The sequence below is a fragment of the Hypomesus nipponensis genome, chromosome 13, assembly GCF_054491055.1.
Source record: "Hypomesus nipponensis isolate SF chromosome 13, ASM5449105v1, whole genome shotgun sequence".
NCBI classification, from domain to species: Eukaryota; Metazoa; Chordata; class Actinopteri; order Osmeriformes; family Osmeridae; genus Hypomesus; species Hypomesus nipponensis.
This window is the reverse complement of record NC_140373.1, coordinates 15,676,603-15,696,758: the sequence shown is the minus strand read 5'-3', so window position 1 is coordinate 15,696,758 and position 20,156 is coordinate 15,676,603. Positions and strand designations below refer to the sequence as shown.

At 41.4% G+C, this 20,156-nt stretch overlaps 1 protein-coding gene across 5 annotated transcripts in view; it reads left to right on the top strand.

Moving 5' to 3' along the window:
• Positions 1–1,424: 1,424 nt before the first annotated feature.
• LOC146260414 (uncharacterized) overlaps positions 1,425–20,156 on the top strand; it is a 67,678-nt gene continuing 48,946 nt past the window's right edge. For 2 of the 5 annotated variants that reach the window (XM_084670022.1, XM_084670027.1), the window contains exons 1-6: positions 1,425–1,572; positions 2,009–2,146; positions 2,332–2,432; positions 2,637–2,785; positions 4,553–4,781; positions 5,009–5,229. In XM_084670022.1, the coding sequence (XP_084526148.1) occupies positions 2,022–2,146; positions 2,332–2,432; positions 2,637–2,785; positions 4,553–4,781; positions 5,009–5,229 (825 nt within the window). In that variant the 5' untranslated portion in view covers positions 1,425–1,572; positions 2,009–2,021. Of the gene's footprint in view, positions 1,573–1,597; positions 2,147–2,331; positions 2,433–2,636; positions 2,786–4,552; positions 4,782–5,008; positions 5,230–20,156 lie in introns of those variants that run through there. The other 3 variants (XM_084670026.1, XM_084670024.1, XM_084670023.1) reach the window with 3 other exon arrangements.

The window sequence follows — 20,156 nt, the reverse complement described above, 5'->3', positions numbered from 1 at the left end:
CAAGAAAGATTGTAATTTGATACAGAATTCAACTGAAAGGACAAACTAGGAACTGAGATATGAATGTGGCTCAATGCAAGTAATTTACAAGTTCCAATAAAAGGTGATTTTGGGTGTTGATAAGAAGGCTGGGAGATGAGGATGATTGTATATGTATTATGAGGTGATTGGAGTCAATATTACATCTCACAAAGAAGCTATTTTTAATTATTTTATTATTTTACACCATTATTGGAATTTTATTGAGGTTTTGCCTGCTTTATCAACCCCATCTCAACCAGAAGTGAAGGCCATGAGAGCCAGTGCTTCTGTTTATTGACTTTCATTGAGTCAATATGAGCTGATTTGGCTATCTGCTTTTGATACTAAGCCCTTTCACATCATTTTGAGAATTCTGGATATTGTGTATCACCATTTTGAGACATTCCCTGTACTTATGGAAGAATTAGGTATTCTGCATCCTTTTTCCAATATCCTCTTTTAGAACTCATGTAGTAATGGCAATGTTTGAGATATTCTTATTGTATGTCCTTGTGTGTCAGCAAACAGAGCAAATTATACACCCTACACTCTTTGTGTTTTGTGTTTGTCTCATAAAAATCTTACTGTTAATGGCCGGGTTTCCCAGATTCGTTAAGAAGCTCTTAACACTAAGAGCTTCTTAGGAGCGTTTTAAGAGCGTTCTAAAGCGCTCTTAGGACCTTCTTAAGAAGCTCTTAGCGTTAAGAGCTTCTTAACAAATCTGGGAAACCCGGCCAATGTTAATACCTCAAAACCAACTTGTTTTGAGGTATTGCATATTCATATTCTTATTTTCTATATATTTATTTTATTTTATAATTTACATTTTAAATTGTTTTCTGTTTTGATTGTTAGTTCTTAGGATTAGTTGAACTACTGTACTTCTCGACTTTTTGATTGAAGATCGATATATATATATATATATATATATATATATATATATATATTATTATTTGCACCATTCGGCTACAGTCAATTCTGTGTTTGTGTAAACCTACAGGTACAGTACATGGCGAATAAAACCAGATTCAGATTTAGGCCAGAACTTTACATTAAAAGTTCCGGTTTATTCAGTGTATGAATGAGAGGGTGGAGCAACATGCTGTTTCAAGAGTGTGTTCTTAGGATGCTTTTAATACATATCAGTCAGTGGTTGTTCATACCACATTTGTCAAGGTAGGCTATACAATGTATTCAAATAAAACATATAAACGTGAAATTATTCACACAAACATACTCATGCCTTTTCTTATGGATCATTGTTTTACACAGCAACGTGATTATTTTTCACAAATACGTATCATGTTTGTTGATAACTATATAGATATATTTAGATCCAAACAGCAAAGTAAATTAATTAAAAGGGTATCTCACTGCATGTGTGAAATGCATGGGTGAAATCTGATGCTCCACGTGGTGTGTTGTTTACTTCTTCCAGGAACACTCCGTTAGTAGAGATTTGTGATTGTGAAAGAGCGTTCCAGTTTATGATTTCATAGCTCAGCTGCTCAAACACAAAAATATATTTTGCCGAAACTGAGACTCCACAACGTAAGAACTTAATATTCGTGCGCCTTTTGTTCTAGAGAGCTATTGCTAGCATTTTATCTTCCGAGTTTCCTCCAATTTACTTTGTCTTGCGCTTTGAAGCATTGTTATGTTTAAATAGATACTCGACGGCTGTTGTCAAAACAAAGATATTCGACTGTAATCGTACAGAGAAAGTATAAATTATAGTAGTTAGCTACTGTTAGTAATACAGTTAGGTAATCAAATTAGGTGTCACAAATGTTTGTCAGGTTTGAATCTTGTAAAATATAGTTTAAGCAAACAGCCCACTTGGCGTAGGGACGTTGTTACAAACTGTAGTGGAGATATTTTATTTCGTATGTCATTCAACTGACTTGTTTGGATTTTGGAACAGCCTTTTTTGCTCGCAGTGTGCCTCACTTGAAGTGACTAATAATCAAACTATTTGTTCTTTCAGACACTGTACAAAAATGTTTACACTTGGAAGCAGGCTAGCTCAGTTTCACATTTCCTCAGGTACAACTGCATCAGAGGATACCAAAGAAGAAAACCCCCAACCTACTCAAACATTTAATGAATTTCTACAGTACGTCAGGTAGGTTATAAACACAGAATACCATAACTTAATATCCACTGTTTTCACTAATAGATAAACATAGGCATTGGACTAGAATGTCTTCAAATAAATTTCACAATTTGTGAGGTATGTTTCACAATTTGTGAGGTATGTTTCACAATTTGTGAGGTATGTTTCACGACTCAATAATCCCTACTTCCTAGGCAAATTGGTGGGTTGAAAAAAGAAGACATTTTCTGCAACCTTCGTATCTCAAACTCCAACCATCCATCCAAAGATGACATCAGCGTCATCATCCTCACAGGTGCTCATTCATGCACAAAATGATGTATGGCTACTGTAACTTCAACTGCCAATGCAACACAGACCTACACAGTAACAATTATGAAACACAATTGTTTTCTTTAACATGATGACCCTATGATTGCCTGATGTTTTACTGACACAATAATTACATAATGCAAATGGTCATAGATATTCCAGACACTTACAACCCTCTTTCACAAAGGCCATGGTGTGTTCTGCATTGACGTGAAACTCTGGAGGGGAACTGTGTCTGCACAGAACCAAAACTGGCACGTTCAACTCAAAGAAGATGACCAAAACTTAACTAACACCTGCATAGAGCGTGTGGAAGACCCCCTCAAAGCTATCATGGTAAATTGATACATTAGGTCCCAGGGTGAATCTCACTCTGAAATTGCTACGCCTCACTCATATACATGCATCCAGAAAAATTTCACAGCGCTTCACTTTTTCCACATTTTATGTTACAGCCTTATTCCAAAATGGATTCAATAAACACTTTCTCAAAATTCAACACACAATACCCCATAATGACAAAGTGAAAAAGGTTTCTTTAATATTAATAGATTTGGCCAAAATTAAGAACGAAAATTTATGAAGAAAGTGTTTTGTCCGTTTCTTCATAAACGGAGTGACTAAGTTCAGTTGAGTTTTGGATTTTAATAAGTATTTATCAATCTGCAGATTGGGAGAGAAAACCAGACCTCTGACAATAAATGACAACACCAGGTTTAGGTCTCAATCATGTCTCTCTCTGCTCTGAAGGCCGGAGGACCATCTTTTATAGGGCACAAGAATGTAAACAGATAGTGACAGTCAGGCAGTAATGACGTTACAACAGTCTCAGAGAAAGAGATTCACAGCTCCCAACACATGACCACCCAGACTGAAGAGTTCATAGTTGGAGCTCTCCTTGTAGTCATGACAAGGAACATTTAGCCAGTACTTTCTCCTGATCTCAAACATCTATTAACTGTGTTTATCCAATGACTAGTTCTCTTGATTAGTGAATAATGTAAGCACACAGGAAATTAAATTTCTTCCACAAAATACATGTACATAAGTATTCACAGCCTTTGCGCCATACTTTATTGAAACAGCTTTGGCAGCAACTAAAGCGACTTTAGCAGTTTTCATTAGTTTTTATTTTCATTTCGTTAAGACTTTTTGTTTTCAAATTCAGTTAAGTTTTAATAATTTTTTGAAGCGGGTTTTCTAGTTTAGTTTAGTGTCTATTTTTTGAAAAAGCTTAGTTTAGTTTTTATTAGTTTTAGTGTTAGTTTTAGTCTTTTTTATTAACATATTAACCAACGCTTCCTCCTTATTTGCTCTATGAAAGACATCGACAAAGACGAAAACTAAGGACATTTACTCAATAATTGTATTCTATTTTAGTTAGTTTTGTGACCAGAAAATACAGGTATAATTTTCATTTTTACATTTAGCAGACGCTTTTATCCAAAGCAACTTACAGTAAGTACAGGGACATTCCCCCTTAGGCAAGTAGGGTGAAGTGCCTTGCCCAAGGACACAACGTAATTTGGCACGGCCGGGAATTGATCTGGCAACCTTCAGATTACTAGCCCGATTCCTTGACCGATTCCCTAACCGCTCAGCCATCTGACTCCCTAGTTTGTTGTCATTTTTGTAATGCCTTGTTTTTATTTTTATTTCAGTTAGACAATGTTTTTTACCATTTAGTTTTCGTTATTTTGTTCGTTTTCGTTACTGATTATACCTTGGTTGTATGGGGAGTGTTGGGGCACAGCCATTTTCAGATCTCTCCAGAGATGTTCAATCGGGTTTAAGTCTGGGTTCTGGCTGGGACACTCGAGTACATTCACAGACTTGTCCCAAATACACTACTTTGTTATCTTGGCTATATGCTTAGGGTCGTTGTCCTGTTGGAAGATGAAAAATGAGTTTAATCCATTTTGGAATACGGCTGTAACAAAAAGAGCTGTGAATACTTTCCGGATGCACTGCATATTTTATTATCGAATGTTCCACAAAATTGTCTTGAGTCATCATATGTGGTGGTTACTCAACTAAATGTCTGGTTGATAAAATAGAATATAGATTTCTATGTAACCCGATTTCTATTTCCCCATCCTACAGGACAAGACAGCCCACCTGTGGCAGTACATGAAGAGGAATGGAGTTTCAGTACGCCAGAACCTCTTTTTCCACAGAGTGGTCTTTCTGGCCTCAGACTGTGAGCTGGATGAAGAACTCGGGAAGAAGAAAGAGATGGTTTCCCACAGCCAAATGGATGCTTTCTTCCGTTCTTTCAGAGAGGGATATGTGGCCTGGATATCAGATGCAATGACTCCCTCATGGCTGACTGGTGTGTGGGCCCCTAGTGATTTTAGAGGGGATAATAGTGTTTTAGAAAGTCCATATGTACCCCTGTAGTTTTGGAATGAGATGTACAAGAAACTCCTATTAGGTGTGATGCATTTGTGGTGTGACACACACATGCACTCAAGCACACACACAGATCAAGTTAAAATAATGTAATATTCAATTGTACTTGTCATTCATTGATAAAAATGTGCGTGTGTGTACCTGCAGGCCACCTGTCGTACAGACAAATGGGGGAGCTGAGGGAGGCTCTGAGGAGGGTGGGGACCTGGGACCTAGTGAAGCTACACTGTGGAGAGCAGCTTAGGGGAGACTACAAGGGATGCCAGTACATCGCTCTCAACCGCCAGGACACTGACATGTTGGAGTTCTCCAGGGTCAAGACCCTGTCTGCTGACTCACTGTGGGCCCTTCTGGGGCATGCCCCTCAGGTCAGTACACTGCAACCATGACAGACACCACAAAACATGACCAGTGAGGGATTCACTTAGGGCTGCAGCTAACGATTATTTTAATAATCGATTAATCGATGAATCGGATAAAAATTGGGCTCAAGCCTTCGGCGAGCACAACCATTGTTTTCTCTCATATACTGTATATTTATTATTATTATTTTCCCACACCAAAGGATCCCTCAATATCTGGACTCCATAGACGTCGTTGTCAAAATGTTCGTCTTGGTCTCGATTGCGTTGCTTGTATGGGGATTTACGTTCCGTTGCATGGTTTAGGCTGAAATGAAGTTTTTGTGGCGAAAAGTGCCTTGTGTGGCATAAGGGACCTCAGTGCTAGCCTAACATCACAATTTCAGCACCTGTTAGCAACAACGCATAGATACGCGTTTTAGTAAGACAGACAGCTTTATCAGCGAGCCCTCAGCTTTCCAAGTCTTGGAAAGTTTGGCGTCATCGAGCCGACCAGCTAAATATTTATTTAGCGCTAGCGTTGCTACCTGCATATAGATGGTAGCTGTGCTCCATTTTGCTCCTAGATTCAGACCTAGCCCCGGTAAATTGTAGAGCTAGCTACTACACTTCTGTTGTGTGGGAATCACAGCAGCTAACCAGTCGAAGGACGTACAAAAATACAGGAGCACACCCCACAATGTCCCCAATTTCCCTAGAAATTGTACACTCTCTAGTTTAGTGTGAAATGCTAGCACACCTTGGATGACTTAGGTCATACTGATTTCTCTGCCTCCGCCATGTGTTTCAGAACAACGTTACGGGTCTCTCCGATGGTCTTTCCTCTACCTCAGCTCTTTTTTTGTTTTCTTCTTTCTGCTCTGCTCTCAACTTTTTTTTGTTATACTCAAACATCTCCGCGACTTATTGAGTGGTATGGTAGTAGTCGTGCGACACAACAAATCAATAAGGACATTTGTTGCAGACTCTTTTAATAATCAAATAATATCTATTTTATCGTTTCGTTGTTGCAGCCCGAGATTCACTTTTACTCATATTGCATAATTTAGTAAGAACACCCTTTGAAACAAGGAACCCCCTTTGAAACAAGCTACTGTTACGGTGCGTGTGCACTACAGCGGAGCGGAGCAGCGCGGAGCGAACGGGGCGGGGCGTCGACGCTCGCGTAGGGTTTGGTGGGAAGGCGAGCGGGGCGTCCAAAGTTGGATTTTCTCAACTTTATATAAATGAGGAGCGTGAAAAGGCTAGAGTTGGCCAATCAGGTTGGTTTCTTGTTTCTTGTAATGTAGCAACTGTTTGTCATGGTAAACATTTCGAGGTTTGACAATTTGAAGATGGAAGAGCAACTCATCGTATGTGTGTCTACATACTCAGTCTTGTTTTATACTCCTCTGTACGATTAAAGAGACGTTAACAAAAAATGTTTATTAGGGAAATGGGTTTGCTTTTTATTATGTTTGAAGATATAGACCAATATACTAGATGGGCACCCCTGGCCATCATTGCAACGGTGGTTTGAGCCATTCAATGTTATGAAGAAAATTGGGACATCATGTGACACTCTATTCTTAAGAAATAATATTGCGTTTCAGTCATTATGTTCCCTATTATATGACTACATGCTATGGTGAATATTTATCAAATGTGAGGAAAGAAATGCAAATGTATGCTAACGTATGCAGTACCCGCATATAACTTGGCGATACGTAATGTCCTCAGAATACTGTTTATCGGCAAGCTGAAGAGTAACAAGAAACCAGTAGATGGCAGTAATGCTACAAGGTTTCTGAAAAGCTTCTGTACTGTGTGTGACTTGCACAGTATACACCACGTTTGGGATAAAAATATGTGATTTTTGCTGTTTAAAAGACTTGTATTTTTGTTTGTGTCTTAGAAACCACATTCAGGAGTATCCTGAGCAGTGAAACATCTTGAGTCATGCTTGTCCTACTATCACTTTTTTTATCTGATAGCCCCCTCCTCCTCGTGGTTCTCCCTAGCCACCTCGCTCTTCACTGAGTCAATAATTTCTCTGTTCACTTCCATTAACATTGGCATGCTGAGCACTAATTATTCATTCAGTGTTCAGGGCTGTTAGTGTCTCGTTGAGGTATAAGCATTGCTGCCCGCTCGCAAGATGCTCATTAACTAAATGCAGCTAATTGTTTTAAAAGGTATTAGCTCAAGGTATTTGATTGATTTATCTAATTACTAGTGCTGTCAGTTTAACTAGTTATTAACCGCGCGCTATTAACGGCGTTATTAACGGCGTTATCGCAAACCCAAATTAACGGCGTACATTTTTTTATCGTGCGATTAACGCTCTTTTTGGCCTAGCAAACTTTGTTGTTTTTTTCACATGCTGTTGCAACAACTGCCGACGTTAGAAAAACTACAACACCACACTGGATCTAGATAGACCGGAAACAAAACAACAGGCACGCCACACACACTTGTTTGGCTTGCGAGCCGGCTAAAGAGTAGTAGCAGAGCCAGTTTACGGATATTTACATTTACATTTAGTCATTTAGCAGACGCTCTTATCCAGAGCGACTTACAGTAAGTACAGGGACATTCCCCCCCGAGGCAAGTTGGGTGAAGTGCCTTGCCCAAGGACACAACGTCATTTTGGCACTGATTACTAGCCCGACTCCCTCACCGCTCAGCCATCTGACCATCTGACATGATATTAGACATTCTCTGGTAGTAGGCTAACGTTACGTCTTGAGTGGATGGCGAGCGTCACTGAATGGATTCTGAATGGAAAGTTTACTTTTCAAAAGTTGCCAAATGGTTCCATTGACAAGACAAAAGTGATCTGTGTGTTTTGTCGTTGTAAACTGAGCTATCAACGCAGCACGTCCAGTCTGAAATACCACTTGGTGGCCAAGCACACAGCTGATGCAATTCATGCGAATTCTCCGCCTCCTCGTCAAAGCCAGGCAATTGCAATGTTGTTTACAATTAAAAAATATTTGCACGAAGCAATCCAAACCACCTTTCCATGTTGATAAGAGCATTAAAATTTGAAAAAAGAATGGGACAAAAAGAAATCAAGGGACATTTAGAATAGATAAAAATGTGCGATTCATTGTGATTAATCGCAAGTTAACTATGACAGTAATGCGATTAATTGCGATTAAATATTTTTATCGTTTGACAGCACTACTACTAATTACATAAATGTCCTTGTAATTAAATACTTCTACCATCTATGAAATTCAGGAATTGTGGGCAGCCACATCAGCAGCACCTGGGGGCCAAGTCCAAGTGCTCACCGATGTCCTGGCCAGGGACATGGCGGGAAACTCTTGGTTTAGTTTTTGTCTGTGAAACTGTAAAAAAGTTGGGAGGGTTTATGCACATTTGGGTCTCCCATACCACTTTGATTATGTAGAATGTTGATCATTTCTATGTGGAAAGAAAGCCCAGCTCTTTGTTAGTTTGCAGCTGCTGTTCTGAAGAGACTTGAGTGTAAAACACCTTGAGCTGCATTTTTGTATGAAATGTGCTATATAAATAAAGTCTTACTTACTTACTTGAGTGTAGCACAGATTCTCGAAGGCTCCCCAGGCACATTTTCAACTCCCAAGAATAAAATGTGCCTTTAATTTGTTACCTTTGTGTAAACACATAGGCAAGAGGATCTCAATATGACCTGGATTTTTACTCTGGCATCTTTTTGGGTGGAGGGATTGCAACAGATGCATTCACAAAGCTACCACAGTTTTTGTGTGTTCTCTCAATCCATTCCATTATTTGTAGGAGAATTAGAGAACTTGCCAGTCCCCAAAGTAGACAATGATGGAGTGGAGTGGTTGTAATTTATTAATTATGGTCTATGTTCTTAGGCCGCTGTTCTGGCCTCATTCAATTTATATACATTTAATGGTAATTGCTTTGGGCATCCTGTGTGATTTTGTGGGTGATGTTTACTTGCTCATAATGACATGGATTAGGAAATAAGAAAGGTTCTTAGCAAGTTTAGAGACAGTGCTCTGAAATTTGGCATGTTCATAGACATTTTATTTTTTAGACATTTATGTTTTCAGTTTACTGTTTTGCTATTGGCCTGATTATATAACTACCATATTTTTCGACTATAAGTCGCATCAGTCAAAAAATGCATCATGAAGAGGAAAGAAACATATAAATCGCACTGGACTTTAATTTAGTCGCATGTATTTAGAAATGTATTTCACAAAATCCAAGACCAAGAACAGACTGGAAATTTAATCTGGAAAGGCAATTTATAAGTAAGAACATACCTGGGAGGCTGAATAGGTTTAATTAACATAACAAGCTAGCGAGTTTAACAAGCAAGTTACCGGTAAACTAGTTTACCAAGCTCCCAATCTCATTCCACATCACTGAATCTGTTGAACTCGTTGGTTCATGTCAGTCAGTATGAATGAACATTTTAAAACATGATGTATATTTTGATATATAAGTGGCACCTGAATATAAGTCGTAGTAATTTTTCCAACTTATAGTCCGGAAAAAACGATAGGTCAGTCTGGTAGCGGTAGAAGACACTCTTAGCTGAAGCAGTCCAATAGTAACAGTGAGGTCTGAATCACAACTATGGCTAATTGCGTATCTGAAGTGCAGCAGTGTAGGTCCTTGGGCTGTCCCCAGACTGCATCTCTCCGCCGTTCTGATTAATGAAGCCAAAGCCATGGGGCTAAAAACTGGTAATTCATCAAAGGTTTTTCAAGAAGAAAGCCGCTAGGGGAATGGAAGAAATAATCAGACAACCGTTGACAGAGATGCATCTCATTTCCAATGACGGGCCTTAGATTCCATGCAAATTTAGCTCGGTAATGCAACTCTCCACTGACATTCCTCTCAGCGATGCTTGTTTCCTGGGCAGCACGAGCCACAGACCTGAAGCAGACAAGGCCGCGTGAAGAGTGTTAAACTCAGAAAAGGCATAATCGAGAAGCATCAAGCGCTTTGTACTGTTAACAAATGGAGGTGCACAAAAAGTCATAACTGTGGCAGTGAAGCCTGCTCCTCATAGATCATATTGGCAGGCAACATAATTTTGGGATTTCTTTGTACTTGAGAAAGATTGAGCTATTTTGTGCAACAGCATAACCTTTATAGGATACTATCATCTATAAATCATCACACTATACATGTAAGCATGTGAATGCATTGGTCTGTCATTATGCTTTGAGGTGAGCACCTATATGTTCTAATTAGGGGTGGAACGGTACACTGAAGTCGCGGTTCGGTTCATACCATGGTTCAGACATCACGGTTTGGTACGAGTTCAGTACAACGGCGGGAAAAGCAAAACAAACCAGGTTCCTCTACGAGTGAATACGAGTTGAAGATGACATGTACATTCCGATTGCATCAGTAATTCTTTTGGCCCTATTTGTATGTGTATCATATGGCTGGTTAAGCACTGTAGGGAGAAGTTTACCTATTTTTTTTTTTGTTGTCCTTCCAGTGATTGGCATGCCTGGGTGATGGCGTCGGATATTTTTTGTCATTTAGCATACGCCAGATGCGTTATATGCGTTTGCATGTTAGATGTATTTATACTCACATACCCCACAACCAGTGACGTGCGGTGATGTCAGTAAGAGGCTAGGCACTTGAATGGGAACATGTGTCCAAACTTTTGACTGGTACTGTACATATTGAAGAATACAGGATCGAAGTGCGCAAGTGAGTTTTTCGCTTGTCGTCCGCAGTGAACGGACAGTAAAAGCACTGCTTAGTCTACATTTCTTTTTGTATTTGATTATGCGGGCCATGACCTTCAGCTCTCACTGGAGCGGTTCGCAACCGAATGTGAAGCGGCTGGGATGCGAATCAGCACCTCCAAATCTGAGGCCATGGTTATCGACCGGAAAAGGGTGGAGTGCCATCTCCGGGTCGGGAAGGAGATACTGAACCAAGCGGAGGAGTTCAAGTATCTCGGGGGCTTGTTCACGAGTGAGGGAAGAATGGAGCGCGAGGTCGACAGGCGGATCGGTGCAGCGTCCGCAGTGATGCGGGAGCTGAGTCGAAAGGCGAAGCTCTCTATTTACCAGTCGATCTATGTTCTTACCCTCACCTATGGTCACGAACTATGGGTAGTGACCGAAAGAACGAGATCGCGAATACAAGCGGCCGAAATGAGCTTTCTCCGCAGGGTGTCCGGGCTCTCCCTTAGAGATAGGGTGAGAAGCTCGGTCATCCGGGAGGGGCTCAGAGTAGAACCGCTGCTCCTCCACGTCGAGAGGAGCCAGCTGAGGTGGCTCAGGTATCTGATTAGGATGCCTCCTGGACGCCTCCCTGGTGAGGTGTTCCGGGCACGTCCCACTGGGAAGAGCCAGGACACGCTGGAGGGATGTCTCTCGGCTGGCCTGGGAACGCCTCTCGGGGTCCCCCAGGAAGAGGTGGTGGAAGTGGCCGGGGTGAGGGAAGCCTGGGCCTCCCTGCTTAGGTCGCTGCCCCCGCGACCCGATCCCCGGACAAGCGGCAGATGACGGACGGACGGATTATGCGTAACTGCTACATTCGTCATCGTAACGTCTAAACAATTGAAATAACACACATATTCCATATATAAATCCCAAGAATAAACAGTAAAAATACAAATACAAGTTTATTAAATAAAATGGCAAGGCAGTGCCTACCTTGCCTACCCAGACTGCACGTCACTGCCCACAACTGCTGAACAACGCAGACACACAATGCTTGTCTTATCCACCACTCTCTCGTCTGTACTACTGTAACTGAATGGGAAACCGAAGTTTTCCCAAACTTGCAATCTTAAAAAGGCCGGCGGGTCTTCTATTTCTCGTGGGTCGCCACCACTCGCCATACTCGTCCTTAGTGCTGCTACCTAGCCTATCTCTGACTCACGGCGGCGCAATCAGAGCTTCAGAGCTACAGATTAGATGTCCCTAAAGATTTATTTTTATACCGTGTATTCTCCGTGTAAATTCATACACCAAACCGCAATGTCCGAACCGTACGGTTCGGTACGAATACATGTACCTTTCCACCCCTAGTTCTAATGTTCAATTCTTAGCTTTAAATACATTCTATGTTACACTAAAATAGTATCATATCATATAGTAATATGATATTCACTTGTTTAGCATTTTTTTATATTGCTTTTTCAAATTTAGGCAGCAGAAAACTGTTCTTCAGTCATCTGTTTCAAAGAGGCCAGGTTAATAACACTGGCTTCCAGTACAGGAGATTGCTGTAAATTATCTGTGGTACCCAACAAAATTTGATAAGATATTTCCTCTACTACTGTTCTTTCAAAAAGTTTTCAGAAGACTTCCGGAATAATGCCCATCCATTTGTTTAAATATAGGCTGTTTTCAAGGGAGGAAAATTGAGAAAATTACCATAGTTTTCAGGTTTCTGTAATTGGAACAGCTCTTGAAAGGAAAATGTGATTGGGAATAATTTTCTCCAGAGCATGTGTATGAAGCTACTGAGACAGCAACTATGCCCTTACAAAGGACGAGGGTACTGCAGAATGCAAGGGTCTGTAATGAACTAGTTAAGACACTACGCATTTACGCACTTGTATGGCAGGAAGCAATGCCTTGAATTGGGATTAATTAAACTTTGTACTTGTATTTTCTCTCTGTGGCTCCAAGTCACGATGAAGAGTTACATGGAGTGATTTTATGTCCATCATTATGGAGATGACTTCATGTATTTTCTCAAAATTCACCCATCGGCTGTTCATTTTCAAGAGTTTCAAGTACTTTAATTTAGTTAAACATCAACACATGGCTTTACTGTTTTACATTAGGCTCAAGGGTCGAAGATGAGTACAGTACCGGTTGTAATTAGAATCAAGTGCCAATACATTTGAATACATGTTTAAAAATGCTTCTGGCAGTGGTTTAACGTTCATTACGAAACAAAGTTTTGCAGATTGAGTTATCGATTATAGACAATGATTAATGTCTAGGATATATGTAGTACCCATGTACCATATATGCAGATTTTCTGTTAATAGTTCATTGCTGGCCATATTTTTTTACTGGGATTATGTTTTTGTCTATGTACTAACGCCATATAAACAGGCTCAATAGACGAGTGCACCTGCACACCATGCCGTGTCCTTCCTTTGTCTTTTACAAACTCTTTGGCTACCACTTTAATCTGTTCAAGAGAATTGTTGTTCAGACCCCTAATTGAGATTTAAATGAGTTATTTGTTCTTGTCTCACATTGATTTCCTTTCTTTGAAAATATAACTGTAAAAAAAGGAGCTTCTGGTTTCCATGCTGGACAGCAGCTGTTATGCAACAGTGAAGAGCATAATCTGCAAGTGGAAGTGCTGACTAATTGGTCACATATATAAAAATTACTTTTCCATCAATAAGTAGTAAATGGTGTTAACATGATTCTGCTGAAATGGGGCAACATATTTGTTTCTGGGCTTTTCAGCATGTTACAGTAAAGGCACTGATGGGCAATAGGTTTGTGTCAAACATTAGCCAAACATTTAATTGCAATTTAAGAACACGGTTGCTTTAATTCGGAGGAATGAAAATGTTGAAGAAGCGAGAGTAGTAGAATTAGCATATCTATCAATAATTCCTTTCTGTTAATCTATGGCATGACCACTACACATGATTGATTAGCATGTCAAAAATGAGTTGGACATTCATCAGTTTTTGTGTTGCAGCAGGGGGTGCATGTGTGTTTTTAATGATCTAGGAGAGCAGTGTTTGATGTATTTAAATTACCTCAGTCGCAAATATTTAATTAATTCTGTCAATGCACTGTAAATTCTGGCAAAGCAGAAAGCTGCATTGCACAGTTCACTCTGACTCATGAATTGTAACTCACTAGCCTGCCATCTGTTCTAGTTCTGTGAAATTATAGATAAACTAGTTAGCAGACACTTTGCCCCATTGTCTGTTGTTTTGATAATCATCCTTAATAACGCACGGCATCAATATGGTCTTTAAACCAGTTTAGAACTTAATGGAGTAAGATAGGGGCAGTCATTGGATGTTCAGGGGTAACATCATTAGAGATGTTTGTGAAGAGCAAATAAAATCAGCCATAGATTGTGCTCTCTCAAGTCAACCAGACAACCAGACCCATTCAACAGGGGGAAAAACGGGGGATTCATATTTTAACGTCTCACAAAAAATGCACTTACATGGATAGAAGTAAAGTCAGGGACTCGAATGGATGTTATATTGCTGTAGCTCTAATAGCTTCCTTTTAACAGGGTTGGAGAAGCAGAAGCTGAGCCATTTTAAAGTCAACTGCTGGTTTCTAGTCATGGCTTCAAAGCAAACTAAATTATTGAGCTCTGTTATTAATGTTTAAAATGTTATGATGGCCAAAGTGTAGTACCATTATCATATGATATGTCACAGAAGGCCTGTATGACATTGCAAAATATTATTGCGGTCATAGAATACAATGCCATACCCAATTGTTAGCAATATCCTATTTTTTTCCTGAAATACTTGCGCCGGTGCTATGCACGCCAACGAGGAATTCTGCTGGTCATGTTATTGAGTGTGTCCGTGAGCAATTTTCTATCTGCTTCTGGTTTGACATAAGGTGGCAGTAAAGAAGCAGTTGTCTCTGCCTAGTATGACTTTACACATACTTACGTGTTCACCTGAAACATGGCAACCATGGCTCCAAGTAACACTGCTACCTACCTGACCCCCCCCCCCCCCCCCCCCCCCCCAAGGATTCTCTCACTAAATCAGGGGAAGACTTTGTATTTTCCAGTGTTTCCCACAGATTAGAAAGCTATTTGTGGCGGGGGGGTGGGTCGAAGTAATTCATTTGTTAATAATTTGTTACACTTTATTATATTAAATATTAATCCAAAATGATTCACACCTTCACAATCTCAACAACAACAAACAAATCATTTCTGCATATGCAGGTAGCTACGCTAGTGCTAAATAACTATTTAAAGCTAGCTCCTGAGACTTCTCACCAAAAGAATGAAGGGGAACCTTTGATTAAGACATGTTCGTAGGTACCTAGCGAAAAGTAGCCTCAACTTTTCTAGATCTTTAGCTATGGCACTAATGCTGAAGGCTCGCTGATATAGCAGTCGGTCTTACTAGAACAGCGTAGGTATGCATCGTTGCTAACGTGTGCTGACGTTGTGACTGTGTGCGTATGTGAGAAAGATGCCTGAGTGTCAGAGAGACGGAGGGCAGGGAAAGGAAATGCAGCTGAACAAATACGCTGCGTGTTTTAACCTAGTGTTATACTTTTTTTTTTAACAAAATGCTTTATGTGGCGGCTAGTGTTGATTCTGTGACGCACCGCCACAAATTAGTCTGTGTGGGAAACGCTGTTTTCTGAAAGGAGGCTATGACATGTCCGACCCAAGTGTGTCTCAAGTAGTTAACATACAACACCCAAAATGAATGCCATCTCACTGGCATTTGAGAAATACCTGGAAGGCAGGTGGAGGTGTAGTGGATCATACTGGACTCCCTTGACATTCTTCTCAGACCAGACTTGGTACCAGAGAATTACAGGCCCCAGCTGTCTCACAAATTTCATTCACCATTATTTGTAGTTCAGTCAAGACAATCACATATTAGATTTGAGCATTAATTGAGACAATGACATGGACATAGGTTTGATTTTGGTGGAGTGGATAATCTAAGGGAATGCTACGCATGCATACATGACATATGAGGCAGGGAGCAATAGAGATATAGGCCGAATACCAATACTCTGTCTTACCCCTACTCCTTACCCCTAGCCCTTAATTTACCTCTAGCCCTTGGTTCTTGAAACTGAGGGGTAAGGGCTAAATAGCCCTATGACATGAGAAACCACTTGGTTACGTTTACGTATGTTGATATCTCCAAAGCAAGTAGTGTTATGCACTGATATCAAATAAAATTAGCTGCTAAAGGAGTTTAGTTAAAACTGTAGACATGCTAGTGTAGAAATGCGATTTCCTAATGTTTCAATTAAGAACATGGTTGCAAATATATATATGCACAGGACTGTGTATAGCACAAAACAAGACTGTCGTCATTTTTTATCAATTATTTAACCCAAAAATATTACATTTATTGGACTCGCTGGATGATCTAGCCGCCATTGTTGCCGGTCGCACAGTATTCACATACCCCTAGGTTTCAAGTAAACTCCCGTTTTCACTTGGTTTTAAGGGGTGTACACTAGGGATGGGCATTCGATTAAATTGTCTTAATCGATCGTCGGGATAATTAACGATCAATTTTTGATAAATCATTACAATTTTTATATTAAAATTCACTATTAATAGGCTATATTAAAATGCAGTAAAAATAGAAAAAACACAGCGTGTTTCCGCATTGAGATCTGTAGCTATTACAAGAAGAATAACTATTTCTGTAACTCCTAGAAGCGGAGCCGACAGCTAGAAGCCGGTGCTCAAACACAACTGACCCACAACTGAGCTTCATAAAAACCTTCGCCCTCAACAATACTTAAGGGTAGCATATCCATCTCGATGGACTTGCAGATCCGTTGGGTAATTTTCTCTGCTCGTTGTGCATCGCAGCTCCTCCGTGCTAACACCGAGAGCAAGATGCACCGCCACTAACCAGGGTCGGATGTACGTTCTTCAAGTGGTACATCATTTGAGTTGTGGAGGAGTCGTATTTATACTCTGCTTTGCAGTGTTGGCAGTGAACAAAGTAATTTTTAAGTCAAAATAGTTTCACACTACACTTCGCCGTGACCTCTTCATGTTTACTTTTGAAATACATTGAAACTCGCTGATAACTGAGTAGGCCTGTGGAGTTTTTTCCCAAACCCCGCTTTGTTTGGTAAAATATTTAATTGCTGCCGCAGCGAAATCCATTGCATTCCTTCAAGACTCACACTATGCAACAGAACACGCATTTGTTTCATCAATGAACAAATAATGTCATCGACGAAATTCTTAATGATCGATCGTCAATTAATTATACCCATCCCTAGTGTATACCCCTTCGTCTTAGCCCTACCCCTCGCTCTAAAAAAGTATTGGGACACCATTTACTCTCACATGAACGTGCAAAACTAAGGGGTAGGGGTAAGACAGAGAGTATTGGGATTCGGCCTAAATCCCCCTGGTAGATACAACATACAGACAGCAAGGGGGAGAAGGGGATGGTGGCACTGGTCATACAACAACCGTGGTGAGTGTGTGCATATCCATGCGCCGTTTTAAGGCCGTCTTATCGGACGTGGCCCAATGGCCTTGTGCTGGCTACCACAGGTGTGGTAATAAGCGGATGAAGCGCGCAGCCCGATTGCCCTGCCTAAACTAGCTTCGCTCATTAGTTTAGCCTGTCATTCATTTCAAGGAGGTATTGTTTCATGTATGCCCAAATGAATCAATTCTCATTTATCCTGAGATGTCAGAGAATTGGCCAAAGCTGGTTCATGCAGGAGACACAGACACTCGCGCAATGTTACTCCGTCACAAAACGCAGCCTACATACAGCAGGGCGGTCTACTTAAGACCAGACTCACCCACACTCCGACATTGCTCAGCACGACACAGGATGTCTAGTGCGTTTCTCTTATTGCCTACACCACCCCGGCCTCCACCCTTGGTTCTGTGTACCCTCTACCTACGGGGAATGTGTATCAAGCTCTCTGCCATGATGTGAGATGGTGTCTCGTTGGGTTACCGGCGGAGCTGGTGCGAGCAGAACCATATTGCCAAGAACAATATTTGTATTCTCAAAAACATTCTTTAACTACTACCGAGTCTTCCCGCTTACATTTACTTGTATTCATTTAGCAGACGCTTTTATCCAAAGCGACTTCCAAGAGAGAGCTTTACAAAGTGCATAGGTTACTGATAATAACAACAACAAGACAGCTCCAAAAACATTGCGAGTAGCCAAAAGATGAAGCACATAATGTGAACAACCAAAAAAAGTGCCGAAGGGAAGAACCATAAGAGCATGTAGTTAAGCAAGTTACAATCAAACAACATGAACCACCATAAGTGCCAGTGTACTTGTAGAAAAACAACCAACAATAAAAAAAAAAACGATATATTATAGCGAGCACAAACATTTCAATCAGTTATATGGAAGCAAATCACTGCCTTAATGTTTTGAATTTTAAAAGGCATCGAATACTAACGACTCTCGTCTGGCCAACGACCTGAACGAGTTCTACTGTTGTTTTGACAATTGGACAGTCCTGTACAACTCCTTTCCACTCGTGAGGCCTCCCCCCTCCCCCCTCTACAGTGACGACCCTCTCCATTCAGGAGAGTGAAGTGAACAAACTGTTCAAGAGACAGAACCCCCGCAAAGCAGCTGGGCGGGACTCTGTCTCTCCAGCCACCGGTGTCTCCGGTGTTTACCTACATCTTCAACACCTCCCTGGAGACATGCCATGTGCCAGCCTGTCTCAAGTCCTCCACCATCATCCCTGTGCCCAAAAAGCCCAGGTCAACTGGACATAATGACTACAGACCCGTCGCCCTGACCTCTGTGGTAATGAAGTCTTTGAACGCCTGGTGCTGGCACACCTTAAAGCCATCACAGACCCTCTACTGGACCCCCTGCAGTTTGCCTACAGAGCCAACAGGTCTGTGGACGATGCAGTTAATATGGCCCTCCACTTCACCCTACAGCACCTGGACTCCCCAGCATCCTACGCCAGGATCCTGTTTGTGGACTTCAGCTCTGCCTTTAATACCATCATCCCCGCTCTGCTTCAGGACAACCTCTCCCAGCTGAACGTGCCTGATTCCACCTGCAGGTGGATCACAGACTTCCTGTCTGACAGGAAGCAGTGCGTTAAGCTGGGAACACAAGTCTCTGATTCCCGGTCCATCAGCACTGGATCTCCCCAGGGCTGCGTCCTTTCTCCTCTACTCTTCTCCCTGTACACCAACAGCTGCACCTCCAGTCATCCGTCCGTGAAAACTCCTGAAGTTTGCGGACGACACCACCCTGATTGGGCTCATCTCTGGTGGAGACGAGTCTGATTATAGGTGGGAAGCAGACAACCTGGTGACCTGGTGCAGCCAGAACAACCAAGAGCTCAATCCTCTCAAGACAGTGGAGATGGTTGTGGACTTCAGGAAGAACACAGCCCCACTCACCCCCATCACCCTGTGTGACTCCCCAGTCAACACTGTGGAGTCCTTCCGCTTCCTGGGCACTATCCTCTCCCAGGACCTCAAGTGGGAACTGAACATTAGCTCCCTCACCAAGAAAGCACAACAGAGGATGTACTTCCTGCGCTAGCTGAAGAAATTCAACATGCCAAAGACAATGATGGTGCACTTCTACACAGCCATCATTGAGTCCATCCTCACCTCCTCCATCACCACCTGGTACGCTGCTGCCACTACCAAGGACAAGAGCAGGCTGCAGCGTATCATCCGCACTGCAGAGAAGGTGATTGGCTGCAATCTGCCTTCCCTCGAGGACCTGCACACCTCGAGGACCGTGAGACGGGCGAAGAAGATTGTTGGCTGACTCCTCCCACCCTGGACATTCCCTGTTTCAGTCCCTCCCCTCTGGCAGAAGGCTGCGGTCCATCAGGACCAAAACCTTAGCCATTCAAACAGTTTCTTCCCTTCCGCTGTTGGCCTCCTCAACAAGGCCAAAGCTCACACTGACTGAATGTCCTTAAAAACTTTTTGCACTACACTCAACTCCTGTAATATTTGTATTTTATATTGTACGATGTTCCCATCGTATTTAAGACGAAATACTTTACAAGCAAGATGTTTGTTAATGTAATTGTATACATATCTCACTCATACTGGCTAATCAGCTAACATGTTAAAGTAGTTTGCATCCTGTGCTCATTCAACATAAACTAAAGTCTATGGCTCATTCAGCTCAATGTAAATCGGCTATCGGCCAATGTGATCTTCTGTGCTCGTGCCCTGTTAGTATACGCGTGCACATTTGCAGGCAACTTTTATGGACGTAAGCAAAT